This window comes from Phyllobates terribilis, unplaced genomic scaffold (genome assembly GCF_046119375.1).
Source record: "Phyllobates terribilis strain yellow unplaced genomic scaffold, ASM4611937v1 Scaffold_7__3_contigs__length_470593459, whole genome shotgun sequence".
In the NCBI taxonomy this organism is placed as follows: domain Eukaryota; kingdom Metazoa; phylum Chordata; class Amphibia; order Anura; family Dendrobatidae; genus Phyllobates; species Phyllobates terribilis.
Window position 1 is genome coordinate 254,381,386 of NW_027362767.1, and position 22,213 is coordinate 254,403,598.

Below are 22,213 nucleotides of genomic sequence, written 5' to 3' on the forward strand. Positions count from 1 at the left end.
GTGTCATTATCCTGTACCACGAGTGTCAGTGTCATTATCCTGTACCCCGAGTGTCAGTATCATTATCCTGTACCCCGAGTATCAGTGTCATTATCCTGTATGCCAAGTTTTAGCATCATTACAGTGTACCCCAAGTGTCTGTGTAATTACCCTGTCCCCCAAGTGTCATCATCCTTTACCCCGAGTGTCAGCGTAATTATCCTTTACCCCGAGTGTCAGTGTCATTATCCTGCACCCCGAGTGTCAGTGTCATTATCCTGCACCCCGAGTGTCAGTGTCATTATCCTGCACCCCGAGTGTAAGTGTCATTATCCTGCACCCCGCGGGTCAGCATAATTATCAGGCACCAGAATATCAGGGCCTGCTGTGAGTTATGTGAGCGGCTCTGTCTGTATTGTGTATGTAATCTACGTATTATATTAGGGCTTATTCACACTTTGCACTTTTATTTGATAAAAGTAAAAAAAAAACTGAACTGAGGGGCGAGTAATCCTAATAGACTGTATATGATGATAATATTTCCAGCATACAGGGACACACAGTGGGCAGACCCGGCGCTGGCACCGTATAGCGCCCGTGGCATGACTGCATTCACAATGACCTTGTTACTACATCCCCCACCCCCATTTTTCCAGGTTCGATTACAGTCAAGGATTATTATAGGAAGGGTATGAAACAAATAAACCTTGAAGACCTTTCCTCCTTGCCCCGGGGTGGACATGGAGTAATGTGTCCTCTTTCATAACAAGCTGAACAGAAAAACTCCCATCACCAGATAAAGATCACTATTTTTTTCTCAACCTTTTCTCCTAAAAGACGATGCACGGCTAGGCTGTGTGCCCACGATGCGTTTTTTAAGCGTTTCCACAGCCGCAAAAACGCTGCAGAAACGCTTAAAAAACGCATGGTAGAAGGCCTGCCATGTCCCCCAATGATAATCCGCATGTGTTGTGCACATGCTGCGGAAATTTCCGCTGCGGATTATCATTGCGGAAAAATCCGCAGCACAACCAATTATTTGCGGAAGTGCTGCTTTTTTGCCGCCATTGACTTGCATTGTAACGCATGTATTCCGTTTCACTAGATAAGGACATGCGGAATACATGCGTTCTAATGTGCTTATGGTACCCAGGTCTAGAGGAGAGGAGACTCTCCTCTAGACCCGGGTACCATAGAAAACTGTGAAAAAAAGAGTAAAATAAAAAATAAAGATTATATTTACCTTCTGGCGGCCCCCGGTCTCCTTGTCTGTGCTTGCCGGCAGCTCGCGATGGACTGAAGGACCTGCGCTGACGTCATAGTCATGTGATGGGTCACGCCGGCAGGTCCTTCAGTGTACCGCTGCCGGCAGCCAGGACGGAGCGCGAAGCAAGACTGCGGAGGCCATCAGAGGGTAAGTATATATTTATTTTTTTATTTTTTACCATTCCTTCGGTCACAGTATATAAATCCATGCCGGTTGCATGGATTTATATAGTGTGACCAAGTTGACAAGCACTTTCCAAGTGATGCTAAAATCGCTCGGAAAGCGCTTGTCAACCCGCATGCGGAAATGCATGTGAAGAACGCTTCACATCCGCATGTCCCTGGCAGGAAAACGCATGTACAATCCGCATGTACAATCCGCATGCATTTTTTCTGCCAGGGAGATGCAGAAACGCTCAGGAAAAAATCCTGAGCATTTCTGCATCGTGGGCACATAACCTTAGCCGGACTTGCAGGGTATTTTCTAAAGGGGTTGTCTGCTTTGAACAATCCCCTTTTTTGCAAGACGTGTCCCTCAGTGATAAACCAATCACCGGGTCACCAAGTGGTCCACAAAAAAAGTAAAAAACAGAAAAATGTCCGTTTTTTTGTTCCGACTCACGGATTAAAATCATCCATAAAAGTATATGGGTCCATGAAGATCACAGATGCCTTCCTTGCCCTGTCCTTTTATAACATTGTACTGGATAGGAGAAGCTTTGCAATTTTTGGTCACTATAAAGTGTGTTCATACAGTCTTTTTGATGAGTTTTTGGAGAGGAAACTGAGTAGAAACTCCCAAGATTTAGATTTTTTTTTCAGAAGGATTTGGAGAGTTTCCACTCCATTACTCCTCAAAAAACTCCTTTTTTTTTTTTTTTTTTTATTTCAGGAATTTTTGGAGCAGAAATTCTCCAAAAATCACTAGTTTTGATTGGAGAGTTGGGCTATGTGCACATGACATCTTTAGAACTCAGGCGAACACGATGAGTTTTTCAAGCAGAAGACGCTTCAGGAAACTCTGGATGTTTTTTTTTTCCTGAAGCGTCTTGTGTGTATTTTTTTTTCTATAGTTTTCTCAGCATATTTCAGACTTTTTTTTTTTCAGCCAGCTTTTTTTTGGAGGGGTTTTCCCAAGGTTTTTGAGACATCGTTTTTCATGTAGCTTTTTTTATCACTGCATTGAATATTAAAGAAACCGATAACAATTTTTTTTAAGCAAAAATGATGGCAAAACGTTCCAAAAAAATTCCGGGTGTCTTCCGAGCTTCCAGAGCGTCTTCTGGCATTTTACACACAGGAGACGCTTGGCATCTTTAGAAACCTGAAGTGGTTAAAAGACGTTCAAAAGGCTGAACATGTGACCAACAAGTCGTTTTTACGTACAATTGCACATGTTCATTCTTTTGAACATTTCTTGATGGGTTTTTCAGGTGGTTTCTGTTTCTACGGCAGGATGTACCTGACAAAGATGTTGTGTGCACAAATCTTTGGAAAGTTTCCTCACCAAAAACTCAGTATGAAGATACCTTAAGACTACAACACCCAGACCTGGGAGACCTGGGCTTTCTTTGCTCCCCATCTCATCCCATGTATTGTAGAATTTTTTAGGAAAACAGATGTGCAATTTGCCTCTTCAGAGAAGAAAAGGACTAGAATTGTATAGCGCCACCTGTTGGAAGCAGCAATCCTACAAGTCACTATCAACACTTTAACGAGCCTTGCAATATGACTTAGGATAAAAGCCAAATCAGAATCTCAATTTGCAGACACGGTGTTTCGGGATATTGCCCCTCATCAGTGCAAAGTATGACATCTGATTTGGCTAGGTGAAAGGCTCTGGACTGAGGTCTAAGGGCTATTGTTTCTCCTTGTGGAGAGTGACATACTGTCACAGGTGGGTCAGAAGTGACAGACAGTTGCCCTGCAGTTGGTTGCAGGAGATCTCTTTGTTTGGCATTACAAACCCCTTCTTAGAGGCTGTCTCTATAGGACACAGCGGCTACCTTCTTCTTGCTAATTAACACCCTGGCCTGGGTGTATAAATACCTGCTGTGTGCCAGAGGGAGGTGCCGGCGATATTCATTACTCCTTGTGAAGGCTTGGAGCTAGTGCAGTTCTTCTTCCTCTCTGGTGCTAAGAGGACATGTGTTCATCTCTCTGAAGTCGAGTAAAGCTAAGCTATCTTCCCTTGTTTGTTCCCCCTTGTTGTCTTTAGTTGTCAGTGGGGATCGACTAGCGCTCATCCCCTCCATTACCTAGCCAGGGCCAAACGCCAGGGAAAGACAGGGTGAGTGTTACGGATCCGGGTGGTGGAACCTCTGTGCTGCGGTGCAAGGAGGGACCAGAGGGGCTTAACTAGGTATCAACTCAGACTGACCAAGGTCGCACGGCAGCTCAATCGACTCCGTGAACCAGGGAAGGCACCGAGCAGAGGGACCAGGTGCTACTCTGGGCCAGTCCTTGTATGAGAGCAGGTGACTCCCTTGGGTCAGAAGGCAAGGACTGACCGGTACAGCAGATGAGCACGGCAGGCAGGCTGACGGGTGATCCGGGTAGACGGACTGGCAGACACCACAGGTAACTGGCAGGAGCCTCCAGGTAGGCTGGCTGGTAGGCACGGCAGGTAACTGGTACGTTCTCCGGGTAGGCAGGCAAGCCTGGCACATAGACAGACTGGCGGGTTTGGACCGTAGGCAGACCGTCGGGCTGAAGAGTGTACTTGGCTGGCGGACTGGACTGGTAGTCAGGCTGGCGGACTGGACTGGTAGTCAGGCTGGCGGACTGGACTGGTAGTCAGGCTGGCGGATTGGACTGAAGCAGAGTTAGAACACAGAGCTACAACCTTGCACGGGCACCTCCATTTTGGAGGAGGTGCCTTTTATATGAGAAGTCCTCCGGCCATTGGCCGGGGACTCCTTAGGACGGCGCGCGCGGCTCCTTTAAGAGGGAGCGCGCGTGCGCCCTAAGCCCAGTGCCCGGGAAGCTGCGCGCGACGGCAGCAGCAGCAGGAGAGCCGGAAGACGCTGGGCCAGGCCAGGAGCGGGGCGGTAAGGGGGACTGAGTCTCTGCCTGTCAGGGGGCAGAGATGCCGATGCTACAGTGAGGTTCCTGTGCGATTGGTGCGGAACCAATATAGGGACGTTAATAGGTTAGCCTAGGAGGTCTCCACTACCCCCTTTCCCTAGAGTCTGGGCCCCCTTTTCCCCCTTCCCTTCGTTTTTCACTTAGTCTTTCCTACACCTTGCGTGACACATACCGGCCCTGGCATGCCAATGTAAGGAGGCTTATTCGCCGTGCAATCCTCCTCTGGGAAATGTAATATGCAAATTGCCTCTTCAAAGAGGAAGATGACTAGAACTCTATAGAGCCACCTGTTGGAAGTAGCAATCCTACAAGTCACAATCTACCCTTTAACGAACCTTGCAATATGACTTAGGATAAAAGCCAAATCAGATTCTCAATTTCCAGACACGGTGTTTCAGGATATTGCCCCTCGTCAGTACAAAGTGTGAGATCTCGTTTGGGTAGATGAGAGGCTCTGGCCTGAGGTCTAAGGGGTAATGTTTCTCCCTGTGGAGAGTGATATATTAGGAAAATGACTTATTGCACTTGTGGATATGCAGACTATTCATTTTGTTATGCGATGGGACACTGAGCTGCCCCCCCCCCCCTTTCTAATTTTCCAGCTCTTTAGGGACCTCAGAACTCCCTTTTAAGTTGGATATACCTTTTAAAACTGCCTATAGACATTTGGGGGAGTTTCCTGCTCTTGTTTTAAACTAAAGTGACCCCCAACAAATTTATTAAGAGGTTGCAAAAATATTACAATTGGAGAAGGGCCATACAATTTCTGGAAACCAACAAATAAATCATGAAACCTGCTGACTAGGGTGGTGCAATAATCATGATGAACACATCAGACTACATGAAGGAAGCACATAGACAACTGATGGACACACGCTACTTCACAAAATTGGGGTCTGACCCTACACAGGACTATTAAAAGGAAATAAACAAGTTGGTCTCTTGTCTGCCTGACAAATCCATAATACCTGATATAGGGATATTCTACATGCTTCCCAAAATCCACAAATCTGGAAATCAAGGAAGACCAATTATGTCATGTGTGGGCAGTGGGCACCTTACTGATCAAGTTTCTGGATGGGTAGAGGGTGTTCTTAAACCACTGGTAAAGGATAAATCCATCTACATTCAGGATACAACCGGCACACTAAATAAACTGTCAGCAGTAGGTCGTCTACTAGAAGGCACCATTCTGGCCACCATGGATGTGGAATCCTTGCACTCTAATAACCCACACCAGGATGGAGTAAATTCCTGCAAAGTCTTCATGGAAAATACAGGAATTGATTCATCCTCATTACTTTGCATTTGATAACAACATATATTTCCAGGAGACTGGTACAGCAATGGGAAGTAAAATGGCACCACAATATGCAAATCTTTTCATGGCCAAGCTTGGAGGTACATTTCTTTTGTCCCATTAGGCTTCTGGCCTATTACACTTACTTTGACAATACTTCAATCATCTAGACGGAGTCTGATCAACAGTTGAAAATGTTTCATGAACACTTTAATCAGTTTCATCCCACCATCAACTTGAGACTCTACTCCTGAACTGAAATGAACTTTTTGGACACCATCATCTGGTTACAGAACAATAAAATAGAGACATTTCTGTACCAGAAGCCAATTGACCTTCCAACATACCTTTAAAAGGGACAGTTTTCATCCAAAACACATAAAAACTCTAATGTCTACAGTCTGGCCATCAGATACGATCGGATATGTTCCAACCCTACAGATGGAACCAAACACCTTGGTGGCCTCAGAAAGACCTTTGTGAATTGGGGCTGCCATCCAAGAACAATTGAAAACCAGATTGCAAAAGCCACCAGAATATAAAAGGAATCATCTCCTACATTACAAAACTAAAGAAGAAAACAAGGGAGTACCTCTACTAGTCACCTACAATCCAAATCTGTAGGAGCTATGGGGAGCTCCACGGAAACTACAACCTTTTAATACAAAAAGATGGCTGATTAAAATCTATAGTTCCGGACCCCCCACTTCTGTGTTTTAGCCAGCCCCCAAATCTAAGGAGCATCATTGCCAGAAGCTCCCTGTCCTCTCCAACAACAGGAACCTTCCCCTGCAAGCAGAAAAAATGTAAAAATTCCGGAAGTAATGGCCAAGGAACAAGATAAAGATCCCCAGCTTCTATCAGGAGTCCAGGATCCCAGGTACTTTCATCTGCACCACAACTAACGTAGTGAACTTAATTATATGCACCAAATGTCCAGCCGGGGGTCTGTATGTTGGGGAGACAGGACAAAAACTTAGAACAAGGATGAAATCTTATCGCCACACAATAAAAGAAAAAATAATAGATCTACCTGTGGCAAAACATTTTTCTAGCTCTGATCACAGCATCATGGACATGAAATTGCCAGTATTGAAAGGTAACTACAGATCCCAGAGAGACAGAAGAGTGTGCGATACAAACTAATGACAACCTTTGACACACTCAGAGCAGGAATGAATGCGTCGCATGGATTTATGTCTTTCTACATCAGTTAAGGAATGTGCTCCTCAGACCATGTGGGGGCATCACAACCCTGGACCAGACCTCAATCACAGGATAATAAAACCTTCACCCTCCTTATCTATGAACTGCTCCAATATTTTCCTCAACTGTTTCTCCCTCTCCCATAGTAATAGCTCTGCTTTACATCACCTGTCTCATCCATTACATTATTTCTGTGTCCTATTGTGTATAAATATGTGACTCTTCACATTTCGTGTTATTCTATGCCCGATGGAGAGACCTGAGTAGTCTCGCAAGCTTGCAATTTGTTAACCTTTTAATGGCTAAATGAAAAGATGGTATCAACCACTGAGGACTCCCAAATTGTAATATTTTTCTATCCACTGGATAACACGGTGGAAATATATATTTTTCCGGTATTAAGAGGTGCAGGCATTGGACTATCCTAAAAACATAAAACGACATCTAGCAGACAAACATTTAGAAGACATTGTCCTGTGTGGCTGTACCCTTAAAGGCTGTGGGGGAGGGGGGAGTTTGAGACGCTCTAAAAGATTAATTCAGTGAACGCTCTATATTTGAGAAGTGACATTTCCTTTTTTTTTTTATTTTATAACCAGCCGATTTTAAAAATCTCTTAAAAAAAAAAACTTTTTTTGAGATCATCCACCCCAAAACACTGTCTGAACCTAGCCTTAACTCTGACGGAAACATGGTGGCCATGCCCCCTTCTGATTGACTTTCTGCTTTTTAAAGGGGGTTATCCGGGACAATTCTTTTTTTTTTTTTTTATGGGCCTAAAAACTTATCTGTTTGTTGTGCCTGGTGCCAATCTCTGCCATCGATTCTGCGGTTTCCTCTGACGTCACATCAAAATAGCATCTGCTTCTTTTCCACTCTGCTCTGTCCACATGGCATGACCACTGATGTCATGCTGATTGACAGCTGGCTCCCCACTGCTTAACTGCGGGGAGCCAGCTGTCAATCAGCATGACCTGGGCAGTAAGGCCCACAGTAAGGCCCAACAGAGCAGAAGAAGAAGAGCTGCTCTGTTGACGTGAAACAGCTGAACCCCTGACTGCTTTGAGTCAGCGTCAGGCAAAACAGACAGCTAATAAGCAACTCCCTGCCTGCCACATGAAAAAAATAGTCCCGGATAACACTTTTATAGGTTTCGAGAAGTGGGAAAAGATATAGCCACAAATAAACAGTGCAAAAAAATAATAAATTCTGCCATGAATGTTTCCTCTTTGATACATCTTCCTTATTTTTTTACATTTATTGACCGATATAGTGGTACACGACTTTACCGCCCCTTTAAGCAGAATTCGGCCTAAACATCCCATTAATAGTTAAAAATTCCTTAGAATAAACCAGGGAAATGATCCATCAAAACTTGTAAAGCAAATTATCCTCGGATCCCAGGAGTCTCTACAGGAGTGCGGCGCTCCCTGCCCCAGAGACGTCCTTGTCCCTGTCCCCGACTAATGAACATGGTAACTGACGTCCCAATAAAGCAGGACCCCTGCTCCTTCATGCAGATTAAATCACATTGTAAATGGAAGATTTGCACGGATTTGGTTTTCCAGCAGAAATTGATAAATTGGATCTGCTTTGATAATGAGTCTTTTCCTCTGGCGCTGCGTCCGAGGCGGCAAATCGCTTCAGCCTGACAAACTTCAAGTGGCTATTTCCATCAACCAGTAGATACTTTTTTTTGTGCGACTTTTATTTTATTAAGTCTTACATGCTGACAATGCTGATCATCGACCCAAATCTAAAAAAAAAAAATCCGGTACAGTTAGAATCAACAAGAGCTTCAGGAGGCTGAGATATTGGGTGCTCTTTGATGCCTGTGATATGGAGCGAACATAGCTTAAAAAAAGAAAAACAAATACATTTTTTACACCTTTATGCTATAGGACCACGGTATTGTCAAACAGGAACTCCTATATCAGCTTCCTGAACTCCAGTGGATGTGATATGGGGGGGTGATATATTTGGATAAAAAGGGTACTTCCGGTACCACTCTCTTCCTTATGACGTCACGTCTACACTCTCCGACGCTGCTCAGCTCCCGAGCGTCAGCAGGGTACCCCTGTACAGTAGAGTTCACTGATAACTTCATAACCTGAGCCATCTATGACCCGTAACTGCAACTGAGCTGCATTGTCTGTTGGAGTCTAAGGTAGGTAGTCTAAGACCGAAGTCTCCAACTAACAGCACAATCCCTAACATGCTCTGACAGCTGACTAGGCATGGTGGGATTAGTAGTTTCACAACAGCTGAAAGACGCAGGTTGGAAACCAATGGATTCAGTCTGAATCTACGGTATGCACACATCTTTCTTCTTTTTTGCCACCACATTAGAGGAGGAGATTATTAGTGAACGCTGCGTTTCCCTCACTTTGATAGATTATTAAAGAAGCACTCCTCCTCCCATCAAAGTTTTTATCCTCTTAATATATTACAGTCATCATATTATATAACACTGTGTACTTATAATTGCTAATTTTGCCCTTCTACCAACTAATTCTTCTGTTTTCCATTAGGTGTATGACAGGATACACATTTTTTTGGTCCAAAAGCCACAATGCCATACAAAACCAATCCCAAGGTCCGCAAAAAATTGAAAGGGGTACTCACATGAATACGTCACCAGAACCACCATCGGTACATTAATACATCACCAGAATGAAGTTTTGAAGAGATTCTGCTCCAAAAAATAAGTCTGAACATACACTAACTTACACTGAGTTTTTGGAGCAGAAATTGGGCAGAATCTCGCCAAATCCTCATCATAATCTCAAAACTCTGTTTTGAAGATTTTTAAGTTTTCACATAGCCATGAAGCACGTTTTGGATTGCTATTAGTGATGAACGAGCGTGCTTGTTCAACCCTTTAACCAAGCATGCTTGGGTGCTTACCGAGCATCTTCGGCGTGCTCGTATATTATGCTCGAAGCCCCTGCATTTGCATGATTCAGGGCTGTAAGACAGCCTTAACACATGTGAGGATTCCCTAACAAACAAGCAATCCCTGCATGTGTTGAGGCTGTCTTTCAGCCGCAAATCATGCAGATGCAGGGACTCTAACATAATATACGAGCACGCTGAAGATACTCTGTAAGCACCCGAGCATGCTCGCTCATCACTAATTGCTACATGTGTGCAGAACCACCGTCAGTATACAAATGCAGCGTCAGAACCACCGTCCGTACATGAATGCAGCACCAAAACCACAATCAGTCCATGAATGCATCGCCAGAACCACCTTTTGTACATGAATAAATTGCCAAGCTTAGTACAGCAATCAATTGCTATGTTAGGTCAGCCCCATATACACAGTGGTGTAACGACCATGGTTAATGCTGTGACCGGGCCCGGCGGGTGAGAGGTAGCCGACGCCAGCAGAAACTTCAACTAGATGTACGTCCTCAGATGCACATCCAGTTGAAGTGTACTGCGGCGCACAGACCCATCGGTCCATGCGCGACCATACACGCTGCCTGCCAATCAGAGGCCAGCAGCTGACATTGGCGTGCACATGACCGGGGGCACATGGTAGTGACATCATACGCTCCCGTCGCATGCTGAAGTCAGCCGTCAGCTTCACAAGAGGACGCTGCGCGGCGTGGGAGCGAAGAGAAGGTGAGTATTTATTTTATTTTTGTAAATCAGTGGCCATACTAGTACCTGGATGACTATGGGTGTGCATTATACTTTATGGATTACTATGGGTGTGCATTACAATTTATGGATGACTATGAGTGTGCATTACACTTTATGGATGACTATGGGTGTGCATTATATTTTATGGATGACTATGGGCTGTGCAGTATATTATATGGAGGACTATGGGGAGTGCATTATACTTTATGGTCTACTATGGGCTGTGTATTATACTACATGGATGACTATTGGCTGTGCAGTATATTATATGGGGACTGCATTATACTTCTGCTATTGGAGCCTTATGACTTCTGTGTACTCCCCTGGTGAGTATAATGGTTAGAACAGCGGCAGAAAAGGGGACATACAGTGTGAAAAAGTTTTTGCCCCCTTCCTGATTTCTTATTCTTTTGCATGTTTGTCACACTTAAATGTTTCCAATCACAAAACAAATTTAAATATTAGACAAATATAACACAAGTAAACACAAAATGCAGTTTTTAAATGAAGGTCTTTATTATTAAGGGAAAAAGAAATCCAAACCTACAGGGTCCTGTGTGAAAAAGTGATTCCCCCCTAAACCTAATAACTGGTTGGGCCGCCCTTAGCAGCAACAGCTGCAATCAAGTGTTTGCGATAACTGGCAATGAGTCTTTTACAACGCTCTGGAGGAATTTTGGCCCACTCATCTTTGCAAAATTGTTGTAATTCTGCCACATACATTGGAGGATTTCTGAGCATGAACCGCCTTTTTAAGGTCATGCCACAGCACCTCAATTGGATTAAGGTCAGGACTTTGGAGTGGCACAGTAAAAGTCTTAATTTTGTTTTTCTTAAGCCATTCAGAGGTGGACATGCTGGTGTGTTTTGGATCATTGTCCTACTGCATAACCCAAGTGTGCTTCAGCTTGAGGTCATAGACAGATGGCCAGATATTCTCCTTCAGGATTTTTTGGTAGACAGCAGAATTCATGGTTCCATTTACCACAGTAAGTCTTCCACGTCCTGAAGCAGCAAAACAGCCCCAGACCATCACGCTACTGCCACCATATTTTACTGTTGGTATGATGTTCCTTTTCTGAAATGCTGGGTTACTTCCACTCCAGATGTAATGAGACATAAACCTTCCAAAAAGTTCAACTTTTGTCTCATCAGTCCAGAGTATTCTCCCAAAAGCCTTTGCAATCATCAAGATGTTTTCTGGCAAAACTGAGACTAGCCTTTATGTTCTTTTTGATTAGCAGTGTTTTTTATCTTGGAACTATGCCATTCATGTTATTTTTGCCCAATCTCTTTCATGAACACTGACCTTAACTGAGGCAAGTGAGGCCTACAGTTCTTTAGATGTTGTTGTGGTGTCTTTTGTGACCTCTTGGATGAGTCGTCGCTGTATTCTTGGGGTAAATTCGGTCTGCCGGCCACTCCTGGAACGGTTCACCACTGTTCCATGTTTTTGCCATTTGTGGATAATGGCTCTCACTTTGATTCGCTGGAGTCTCAAAGCTTTAGAAATGGCTTTATAACCTCTTCCAGACTGATAGATCTCAATTACTTTGTTTCTTGTTTCTGAATTTCTTTGGATAGCAGCATGATGTCCAGCCTTTGAGGATCTTTTGGTCTACTTCACTTTGTCAGGCAGGTCCTATTTAAGTGCTTTCTTGCGTGAGAACAGGTGTGGCAATAATCAGGCCTATGTGTGGCTAAGGGAATTGAACTCAGATTCCAAAAGATGTGATAAACCACAGTTAATTTATGTTTTAAGGGAAAGGGGGGAGAGGGGAGCAATCACTTTTTCATACAGGGCCTTGTAGGTTTGGATTTCTTTTTCCCTTAATAATAAAGAACTTAATTTAAAAACTGAATTTTGTGGTTACTTGTGTTATCTTTGTGTAATATTTAAATTTGTTTTGTGATCTGAAAGATTTAAGATTGATAAACATGCAAAAGAATAATAAATCAGGAAGGGGGCAAACACTTTTTCACACCACTGCATATCAAGATAGGGGACATATATAGCAGGATTGGGGCCCAGGATAAGGGACATATACCAGAATAAAAGTGTGATTACGTCTGTCTGGTTGTTGTGATGCCATTTCCCTGGTGATGAATTGAAAGTGCATGAAGTTGTCATCGTGCAAGACCTTAATTTTAACCAAAATGCTTTTGAATATAGGTATGGTCATTTAATTAAAGAAAACTGACTGCCATAAGTTTTACATCTACTATTTATTGATCACAACATAGAGAGTAATTCATTGCTTTATTTACTGCACCACACCGACGGGGACATTGAAGCCACCAGGGTATTCAAGACATCTTGACGGATCTTACTCCATTCCATTTGCAAATCTGCAAACCATTCATCTTTACTGCTATGGGTACGGGCCTCAACTCATCCCAAAGGTGCTCCATAGGGTTTAAATCCGATGATTGGCTTGGCCATTGCAACAGGCAAACATTTTTCTTTGCTAACCAATTCTTTGTGTGCTTAGGATCATTGTCTTGCTGGAATTTCCATCCCCTGCCTACTTTGGTTTAACCATGTGGCAGGATTGCATTCTCCAGTATATCCTTGTACATGGTAGTTTTCATATTTCCATCAATTCTGTGCAGAGGGCCAATGGCAGATGCAGAAAAGCAGCCCCAAGCCATGACATTGCCTCCTCCATGTTTCACAGCACTTTTATGGACATCAGATACGGACTTTTTCTTAATAATGTGATCAACTCTGGAGGACGTTTTCTCTGGTCGTCCACATCTAGGTTTGTCAGCTGTTCCACAACCTTCTTTTTCTTTCTTTCTTTAATATACGTGACACTTGACTCTGAGAACAGGTGAATTCCATAGGTACCTCATTTTGCCTGTTGCCCGACTTCACTCTCAGAATAATAAGCTTCCTGACATCTGGTGATAAATTTGGCTTTGTTTTTGCTAGGTTTTAACCTAAAAACACACACACATAGGAAAAAAAATAAAAAAAATTAGCCAAAATACGACTACCCATGACAAAATATGCAAAACATTTGGCCCAGCAAATGTTGAAAACTATTAAATAAAAGAGATACAACGATGTCAAACAATTTTCATCCTTATAGCTGATGCCATTTTCCTGGTGATTTTAGTAAACTAGAAGCAAATGGTTATCACAACCACCAGACAGAAGTAATCACACTTTAAAAAAAATGCAAAACCTTTGGTCTCCTATATATTAGTTCCCCTGTGCTCTGTGCTTCCTGCACAAAACATCCCCCATACACTGCCCCTCTCCAAATTATGCCCCCTGCACACTGCCCTTCTCCAGAATATCCACCCCCACGTACTGCCCCTCTCCAAAATATCACACACACTGCACCTCTCCAAAGTATACACACACACACACACACACACACACACACACACACACACACACACACACACACACACACACACACACACACACTGCCCCTCTGGATAAAGTACCCCATTACCACTACTGCCTCTTGCAAAACTGTGCCCCTTTTCACAATTGTCACCCCGATTATGTGCCCTCTCTGTAAGCCCCTCATCCACAATAAGACATTTGATCTTTGGCTCTTTCATGAAACGCTTACTATTGGCTGCGGTGCCTCTTCTCCTCTGCGGTGCTGAAAGAATCACATACATTTGAATATAAAAGGAGAAGGGAGTGTTGTGTCGTGGACAGCTCTGTGAGCCGCAAAACAACCTTTAGCGCGCCGCATGTTGTGCAAAAACTATGATTAGAGGAGGCGTGCTTCTTTAGACACAGAAATGTTAAATTCATCACCATTTAAAAGGAGTGTTGTAACTGGGAGAAGCAATGACGCCACCTAGTGACACATCACAGGTATAACACCTCACAGCTCATCGAAGCACAAGATGCTTACAGGCCCTGTAATATTATTATTATGCCATTTATTTCATGGCGCTTTACATGTGAAAAAAAGGGTATATATATACATGAACAATTACAATGATCTTTAAAAAAAAACGTGTCGGCGACTGATACAGGAGGAGCGAGGACCCTACCCACGAGGGCTCACAATCTACAGGGGATGGGTGAGGATACAGTAGGTGAGGGTAGAGCTGGTCGTACAGCGGTATGGTGGAGCAATGGTTACTGCAGGTTGTAGGCTTGTTGGAAGAGGTGGGTCTTCAGGTTCATTTTGAAGGTTTCAATGGAAGGCGAGAGTCTGATGTGTTGGGGTAGAGAGTTCCAGAGTAGGGGGGATGCACGGGAGAAATCTTGTATGTGATTGTGGGAAAAGGAGATAAGAGGGGAGTAGAGCAGGAGATCTTGTGAGGATCGGAGGTTGCATGCAGGTATATACTGGGAGACTAGGTCACAGATATGCGGAGGAGACCGGTTGTGGATGGCTTTGTATGCCATGGTTAGGGTTTTGAACTGGAGTCGCTGGGCAATGGGGAGCCAGTGAAGGGACTGACAGAGAGGAGAGGCCAGGGAATAGCGGGGGGACAGGTGGATTAGTTGGGCAGCAGAGTTTAGGATAGATTGGAGCGGTGCGAGAGTGTTAGGCTATGTGCCCACGTTGCATTTATGAAGCAGAAAATTTCTGCTTCATTTCTGCAAGTCCTCTCCCGGAAAAACGCATGCGGAATTCCGCACGCGTTTATCGCGCATTTTTCGCGCGTTTATCACGTGTTTTCCACATGCGGAATTGCCTTGCGTTTTTTATGCATTGGACAAAGGCAATTCTGCTTGCGGAAACGCAAAATTAAATGACATGCTGCGGATTTTTGAACGCAGCATAAACGCTGCGGAAAAATCCGCAGCATGTGCATAGAACTTGCGGAATCACATTGGGGACCATGGGGTGCGGGTTACCAAGCGTTTTACAAGCGTTTCCGCTGCGGAAATTCCGCATCAAAAGCGCTTGAAAAACGCTACGTGGGCACACAGCCTTAGAGGGGAGGCCACAGAGGAGGAGGTTGCAGTAGTCGAGGCGGGAGATGAAGGCGTGCACTATTGTTTTTTGCAGATTCGTGGTTGAGGAATGTGCGGATCCGGGAGATATTTTTGAGTTGGTGTCGGCAGGAAGTAGAAAGGGCTTGGATATGTGGTTTGAAGGAGAGGTCAGAGTCCAGGGTTACCCCAAGGCAGCGAGCTTGTGGGACTGGGGACAGTGAACAGCCATTGACGTTGATAGGTCAGGTGGGGTGGATGAATGAGATGGTGGAAAGAAGATGAGTTCTGTTTTATCCATGTTAAGTTTTAGAAATCTGTCAGAGAGGAAGGATGAGGTAGCAGACAGACATTATGGGATTTTGGTTAGCAGGGAGGAGATATTGGGTCCAGAGAGGTAGATGTGTGTGTCATCAGCATAGAGGTGATACTCAAAGCCATGGGACTCTATGAGCTGTCCCAGGCCGAAGGTGTAGATGGAGAAAAGCAGGGGTCCTAGGACTGAACCTTGGGGGACACCAACAGATAGGGGGCGAGATGAGGAGGTGGTGTGTGAGTAGGAGACACAGAATGTCCTGTCTGTTAAATATGAGGAGATCCAAGATAGGGCTAAGTCATTGATGCCAAGAGATGAGAGAATCTGTAGTAAGAGAGAATGGTCCACTGTGTCGAAGGCAGATGACAGGTCTAGGAGGAGGAGGACAGAGTAGTGTCGCTTGGATTTGGCGGTTAGTAGGTCGTTGGTGACTTTAGTCAGGGCAGTTTCAGTAGAATGGTGCGGTCAGAAGCCAGATTGGAGGCGGTCAAAAAGAGAGCAGGAAGAGAGGTGGGAGGACAGTTCAAAGTGGACATGTTGTTCCAGAAGTTTTGAGGCGTAGGGGAGGAGTGATATGGGGCGATAGCTAAACCGAGAGGATGGGTTGAGGGATGGCTTTTTGAGAATGGGTGAGATCGAGGCATGTTTGAAGCATGAGGGGGGGGAAAACATCAGTTGTTGGTGACTGGTTGAAAAGGTGGGTTAGGGTTGAGATGAAGACTGTGGTGAGCTAAGGGATGAGGTGGGACGGGATTGGGTCAAATTCACAGGTGGTGAGGTGTGATTTGGAGAGTAAAGAGGAAACTTGATCTTCCATAATGGTGGAGAAGCTGGTTTTGGAGAAGGAGGATTGAGTAGGTGTGAGGAGGGGCTTGGAGGACTTTAGGCAAAATCTTTGTCTGATGGTGTCAATCTTCTGCTTGAAGAATGAGGCAAAGTCTTCGGCTGAGATGAGAGGAGAGGGAGGAGGCACTGGGGGATGGAGGAGAGAATTGAAGGTGTTGAATAGTTGTTTGGGGTTGTGTGACGGAGGATATGACAGATGAGAAGTATGGTTTGTTTTGCAGCAGTGAGTGTGGACTTGAAAGTAGTGAGGGACTGTTTGAATGCGATGAAGTGCTCATTGGAGTGTGACCTTTTCCATCTATGCTCAGTAACCCTGGAGGCGCGTCACATCTCATTATTTAGGCTGGTGTGCCAGGGTTGCCTGTTGATTATGCGAGCTTTGGTATGTGTGAGAGGGGCGACCGAATTGAGGGCTGCAGCTGTTGTAGTGTTATATAAAGTGGCAGCAACATCCGCATCATGTAAGGAACTGATGTCTGAAAGAGGGAGGAGGGATTCAGAGAGTGAGTGTAGATCAAGGTGTTTAAAATTTCTGCGAGGGTGTGCAAGTTTGTGGAGTGGGGATTGTTGCCCTGGAGAGGAGAACGAAGAGAATGTAACTAGGTTGTGGTCAGAAAGAGTGAGAGGTGAGTTGGAGAGGTTAGATAGGGAACAGAGGCGGGTGAAGATGAGGTCCAGTGTGTGCCCATCTTTGTGAGAGGGGGCAGAAGACCATTGAGCAAGGCCGAAGGAGGAAGTGAGGGATAGAAGCTTAGAGGCAGTCGAGAGGGAAGTGTCAATAGGGATGTTGAAGTCGCCCATGATGATAGTGGGGATGTCAGGAAATGAAATAGCCAGGTGGTGTCTGGTTCTGGGGGACAGTAGATGACGGCCAGTTGGAGGTTGGAGGGGGAGTAGATGCGCACACAGTGCACCTCAAAAGAGGGGAGAGTAACGGAGGGTGGCAGTGAGATTTGGGTAAAGGAGCAGTTGTCTCATAGGAGAAAACCTACTCCTCCACCATGCTTGCCATTGGGGCGGGGGGTGTGGGAAAGGTGGAATCCGCTGTTTGAAAGTGCAGCTGGAGAGGTAGTGTCAGAGGGGGTGAGCCAGGTTTCAGTGATGCCGAGGAAGGAAAGTTTGCTAGTGGTGAAAAGATCATGGATGTAGGAAAGTTTGTTACAGATGGAGCGAGCGTTCCATAGAGCTCCTGTTAGTGCAACTGGGGAAGCGGGGGCTGGGTAGATGTGTATGAGGTTAGAAGGGTTGTGAGCGTTTGTGATAGACCGTGGATAAGAGGTGGAAGTGACTGTGGGGATGTGGTGAGGAGGGCCAGGATTTGGAGAGGTCGCCAGCAGTGAGGAGGTGCAGAGAAAGTGTTAGTAGGTGGGAGCTGGAGAGAGCATGAGGTGGCTGTCTGTGCTTAGAGACACAGGATTGAATGTTGAGGAATAGTTCAGAGGAAGAGGTGAGATGAATGGGGAGGATGGAGGGCGAGATGAAGAGTTTGTTTCTGGGTATAGGGGTGATTGTAAAAATTGAAGGATTAAGGGGGTGAAAGTAAAAACAAACACAAACATTGTTTATAGTGTCCAGTTCCCTTCAGGTATAATTCAGATCTCACTTAAGCAAGGAGACACTTAAGGCGATGGACTGCAGACTACGTCTTTAGCAGACTCCTTGCTCACAATATATGGGCTACAGAATGCATTCAGGTGTGAACCAGAGGGGAGTGGTCTGTGCTCACCTTAATCAGCTGATTAAGGCTAAGCCAGATGTAGGGTATTCAAGGGCCAAGTAAACAAGGTAATAAAAAAAAGAGTGGGGGGTAGTAGTTAGTTGAAGAATGTACCAAGTGTATATAGAAGCAGAGGAAGGGAGAGGTCAGCATAGGCATCTGGCAACAAGGTGATATTTTAGATCCTGTAAGTGGCACAGTGGAGCCTCCGTGGTTCGGGCTTGTTCTTTGAGGGAAATTTGGAGACAAGTCATCTCCATCTCTTTTTAATGTTCCTCTGACCATTCTGAATCATGACCAAACATTATCCAGCTGAAAAAGGCACAGCCATTAGGGAATACTGCCACCGTGAAGGAGGGTACTCGGGTCTGTACAGTGTTTATGTACTGTAGGTGGTACGTGTCCCATGCGCAGGGTGCCAGGACTAAAGGTTTTGCTCTGCATGTCTTGACTATCATAATTGTGATGCTCTTCTAAACGCTAACTTCTGCAAACAACCCATGAGGAATGCCATATACCGGGACACCCCATGTCACCTGCCGTGAACTGGGGACACCCCACAAGCCTTGCCATATAAGGGGGGGGGGGGGGCACCCCAGAACAACTGCTTTATACAGGGAACATCCCACACACCCTGCCATATACCAAGGACAGCCCACAAGACCTGCCATATATCAGGAGAACCCCACCACAAGACCTACTGGAAACTGAGGACACCCCATAAGAAGTACTTTATACAGGGAACACCCCACAAGACCTACTGTATAACAGGAACACCCCACAACACCTGCCATATACTGCGACACCCCACAACACCTGCCATATACTGCGACACCCAACAAGAGCAGCCGTATAACAAAAACAAGGCAAACGCTGATGGAAATCTGTTCTTTTTTTCTCCTTTGCATAAAACTGATGTGTGAATGAGGTCTGACTGAAAAAGGCGCCATTGCATCAGGACGATCAATGATACTCACTTCGCCTGTGGGCGGACCAGTGTGCTTCATTGTCAGCATCAGTGAGCCAAGGCCGCCTAAACCACATTCATCAAACCCATCCAACATTAAATAAAGAAATCCACAACATGGAGAGAATCATTTCTGTCATTATTTATTTCTTAAAATAATTTAAAATAAAAAAAGAAGAAATGTGCAAAAGGAAGATTTACATGAGAATCGAAGACAAGAACTACGACTGAAATAACATTTGTGCCAGCACACCGTGAACGGATTTCCATTTGGTGATTTCTTTTAATGCTTCCAGAATCCAGATGCCACCAGATTTTATTATTTTTATTAGAGGTACAATTTTAATATCCAATTCCAAGGCAATAGGTCGGAAGGTGCTTTTGCTAATTATAAAGTGCATTTGCTTTCCTGAGTGCTACTAATTTTTTGGGAGTTTTTTTTTCTTTCGGTTTCTAACACCATACCCAGACGGTAGCCATTGTGTTTTGTAGGACAAATCAACACATCATGATGCCAATCATACATACCATTCATCAATGTGGACTGTGGTGTTGTCCCTGAGACTTTGGTTAAAGGGGTTTGGTCACCTTTGGGGACCCTTTATTGTATTTAATCTAAATGCATGTAATTGGGGCTAAAAATCATATTGGCAATTGGGTTTCATTAAAAATGTTGCACCTTTTTACTTTTACAGGCTCTTTTGTTTCCTGGCACATTTGACTAAGGTGGTCTGTGATCATCAATCAGCTGAGGGGGAGCTCAGAAATAGACAGATAAGAGAGTTATAAATTGTCATAATGAACTCACGGAGATTCTTAGTTGACTCATTCTGCAGCCAGCAGTAGATGGATGGCGCAACATTTGCAAGGAAACCCAATTGCAAATACAATCATTTAAATAAAATAAAAAGGCCCCTTTAAAAGGGAATTTGAACCCAATTCATCTCCTGATTTGTCACGTACGCAGATCACAAGATTGCAATTGTCGGGGGTCCATAAGACCTATGTATGAAAGGATCCTCGCAGATGGAAATCTTCTAGAGGTCAGTAAGTTCACAGTTGGGGGGGGGGGGTCACACCTTAATTTATATATATATATGCTGTGTGCTGTAACAAACTGTGCTTAGGCTGGAAATATTCCTTACTTTGTGGTCAAAATGTAGAAAAAAAATTCTCACTTCATAATTTTTAAGTATTCAAAAGTGGTTAAAAAAAAAAAAAAATCTCAGACACATTGATTGAGGGCTTCTTAAAGGGATTTGTCCAGGACTGGAGATGGCGCCACCCCTGACCATGGGCTGTGCATGACATTGCAGCTCAGCTCTATTCACTTCAATGGAGCCACGAGATGCGATACCGGACACAACCCAGTGTCTCGGTTGTAATCCTTGACTACCCCTTTAATAGGTGTCACCATGATTACCAAGCACATTAAAATAAATGAACAGATTACGCATCACTGGGGCTTTATAGAAGATCGAAAATAAAGCCCAAGTATGGGCTGCAATTGTCCGGACCTGCCAGGGGTCTCCTTCCCTGAACTCGGATCAGGAGACCTGCGGTCGGTCCGCACATCACTACCCTTACTCGGATGCTGGAAATGTGAAACCAGCTTCAAGAGGCGTTCTGTGTGGTATGTTTTGGTGCAAGGAAACAGTCAGCATGATGCTAATGAAGGATCCACCCAGGACTAATGGTTTTATCTACCAGTCCATGACAGTCACACATGAATGCCCAGTGCAATTAATCTTTTGACAGCATAAAGCAGTCTGATTATCTGCCATTATTAGAATACAAATACAGTCATAATCGGATCTGTCAACAGCAGTTAGCCTGCTTGTTGACGGTGTCCAAATAGAATATCTCAACGGATATGAGCGAGACGGTCGGTGCCAGTTGTGTCTTTTGGGAAGGTTCCGATCTACGGCCATGAGTATGGTCCTAACCTTAAAAAAGGGTAATGTGTGTGGGCACAGCAGCCATATCTAAGACTGCACATCCCAGCGAGGCGCTGACGTGGAGCACTCCAACTCAATTCTTCATTGCTACGGCAGGCACATCAATGTACGGCTGCAATTTACAGAAAAGTATGTCTCCGTGTGATATAAAAGGAATGGATTTTAATGGAGAGCAACCATAAAACAGATCAACATGGGAGAAAAAAAAAAACATCACAACATTCACACAGAACAGTAAAGAAACAAGAAAATATCCACTCGCTCCACACCCACTAGCAATCTAACACTCACATATATATATGCTTAGATATTTATACAGGGCTTAAAGCAGTGGTCTGCCACCCGTGGCTCTCCCCAGCATGCTGGGAGTTGTAGTTTCTCAGCAGTTGGGGTCCCACAGGTTCCAGAGCACAGAGATCATTATTAAATAAGGCATCACAGGTGCTTAGAAAACTATAAGTTAAGGTCTTTCACGAAAGGCCAGCAGGCCCCGGGAGCGCAGAGTCTCCTTTAATACAAAATCCAGCTTCAGCAGTGATTGGTGGGAGAAGGGGTTAAGTTTACTGATAAAATAACAGAATAAAATCCCCTCTCCCCTAAAAGTAGTCCAGGTAGCAGCCCACTAATTGTCGGCGTGTCCTTTATTTGAGGAAGTCACATGTAAGCGCTCAATTTCCGTTACTGACTGAGGCTTCATTGCAGCTCTGCTCGTATGATGGCGGCGCGTCTGCAGGGGAGGGAAAAAAAAAAAAAAAAGGTTCAGTTAGTGTCACATAACCCAATAGAGCGGAAAATGTACTGTAAGCATACAAAGTTTATCAAAAGTGATCGAAAATATCTCACAAGAATCACAAACTGCTCAAAAATCTTAATGCAGGCAAAAATAAGAAATGACAAAGCTTACAAAGGGGGACTCTACTTTCAAGTAATTTTAGAATAAGCTGTCCTATGTGTGTACATGAGGAATAATGCCATTTCTGGCCATTATATGACTTGCAT

General features: G+C 44.4%; 1 protein-coding gene across 2 annotated transcripts in view; it reads right to left on the reverse strand.

Annotated features, from left to right (window-relative positions):
- Nucleotides 1-19,383: 19,383 nt before the first annotated feature.
- The window catches only part of ARRDC1 (arrestin domain containing 1), a 30,742-nt gene continuing 27,912 nt past the window's right edge, over nt 19,384-22,213 (reverse strand). For both annotated transcript variants that reach the window (XM_073640314.1, XM_073640313.1), the window contains exon 8: nt 19,384-21,941. In XM_073640314.1, coding sequence (XP_073496415.1) covers nt 21,883-21,941 — 59 coding nt within the window. In that variant the 3' untranslated portion in view covers nt 19,384-21,882. The remainder of the gene's footprint in view (nt 21,942-22,213) is intronic.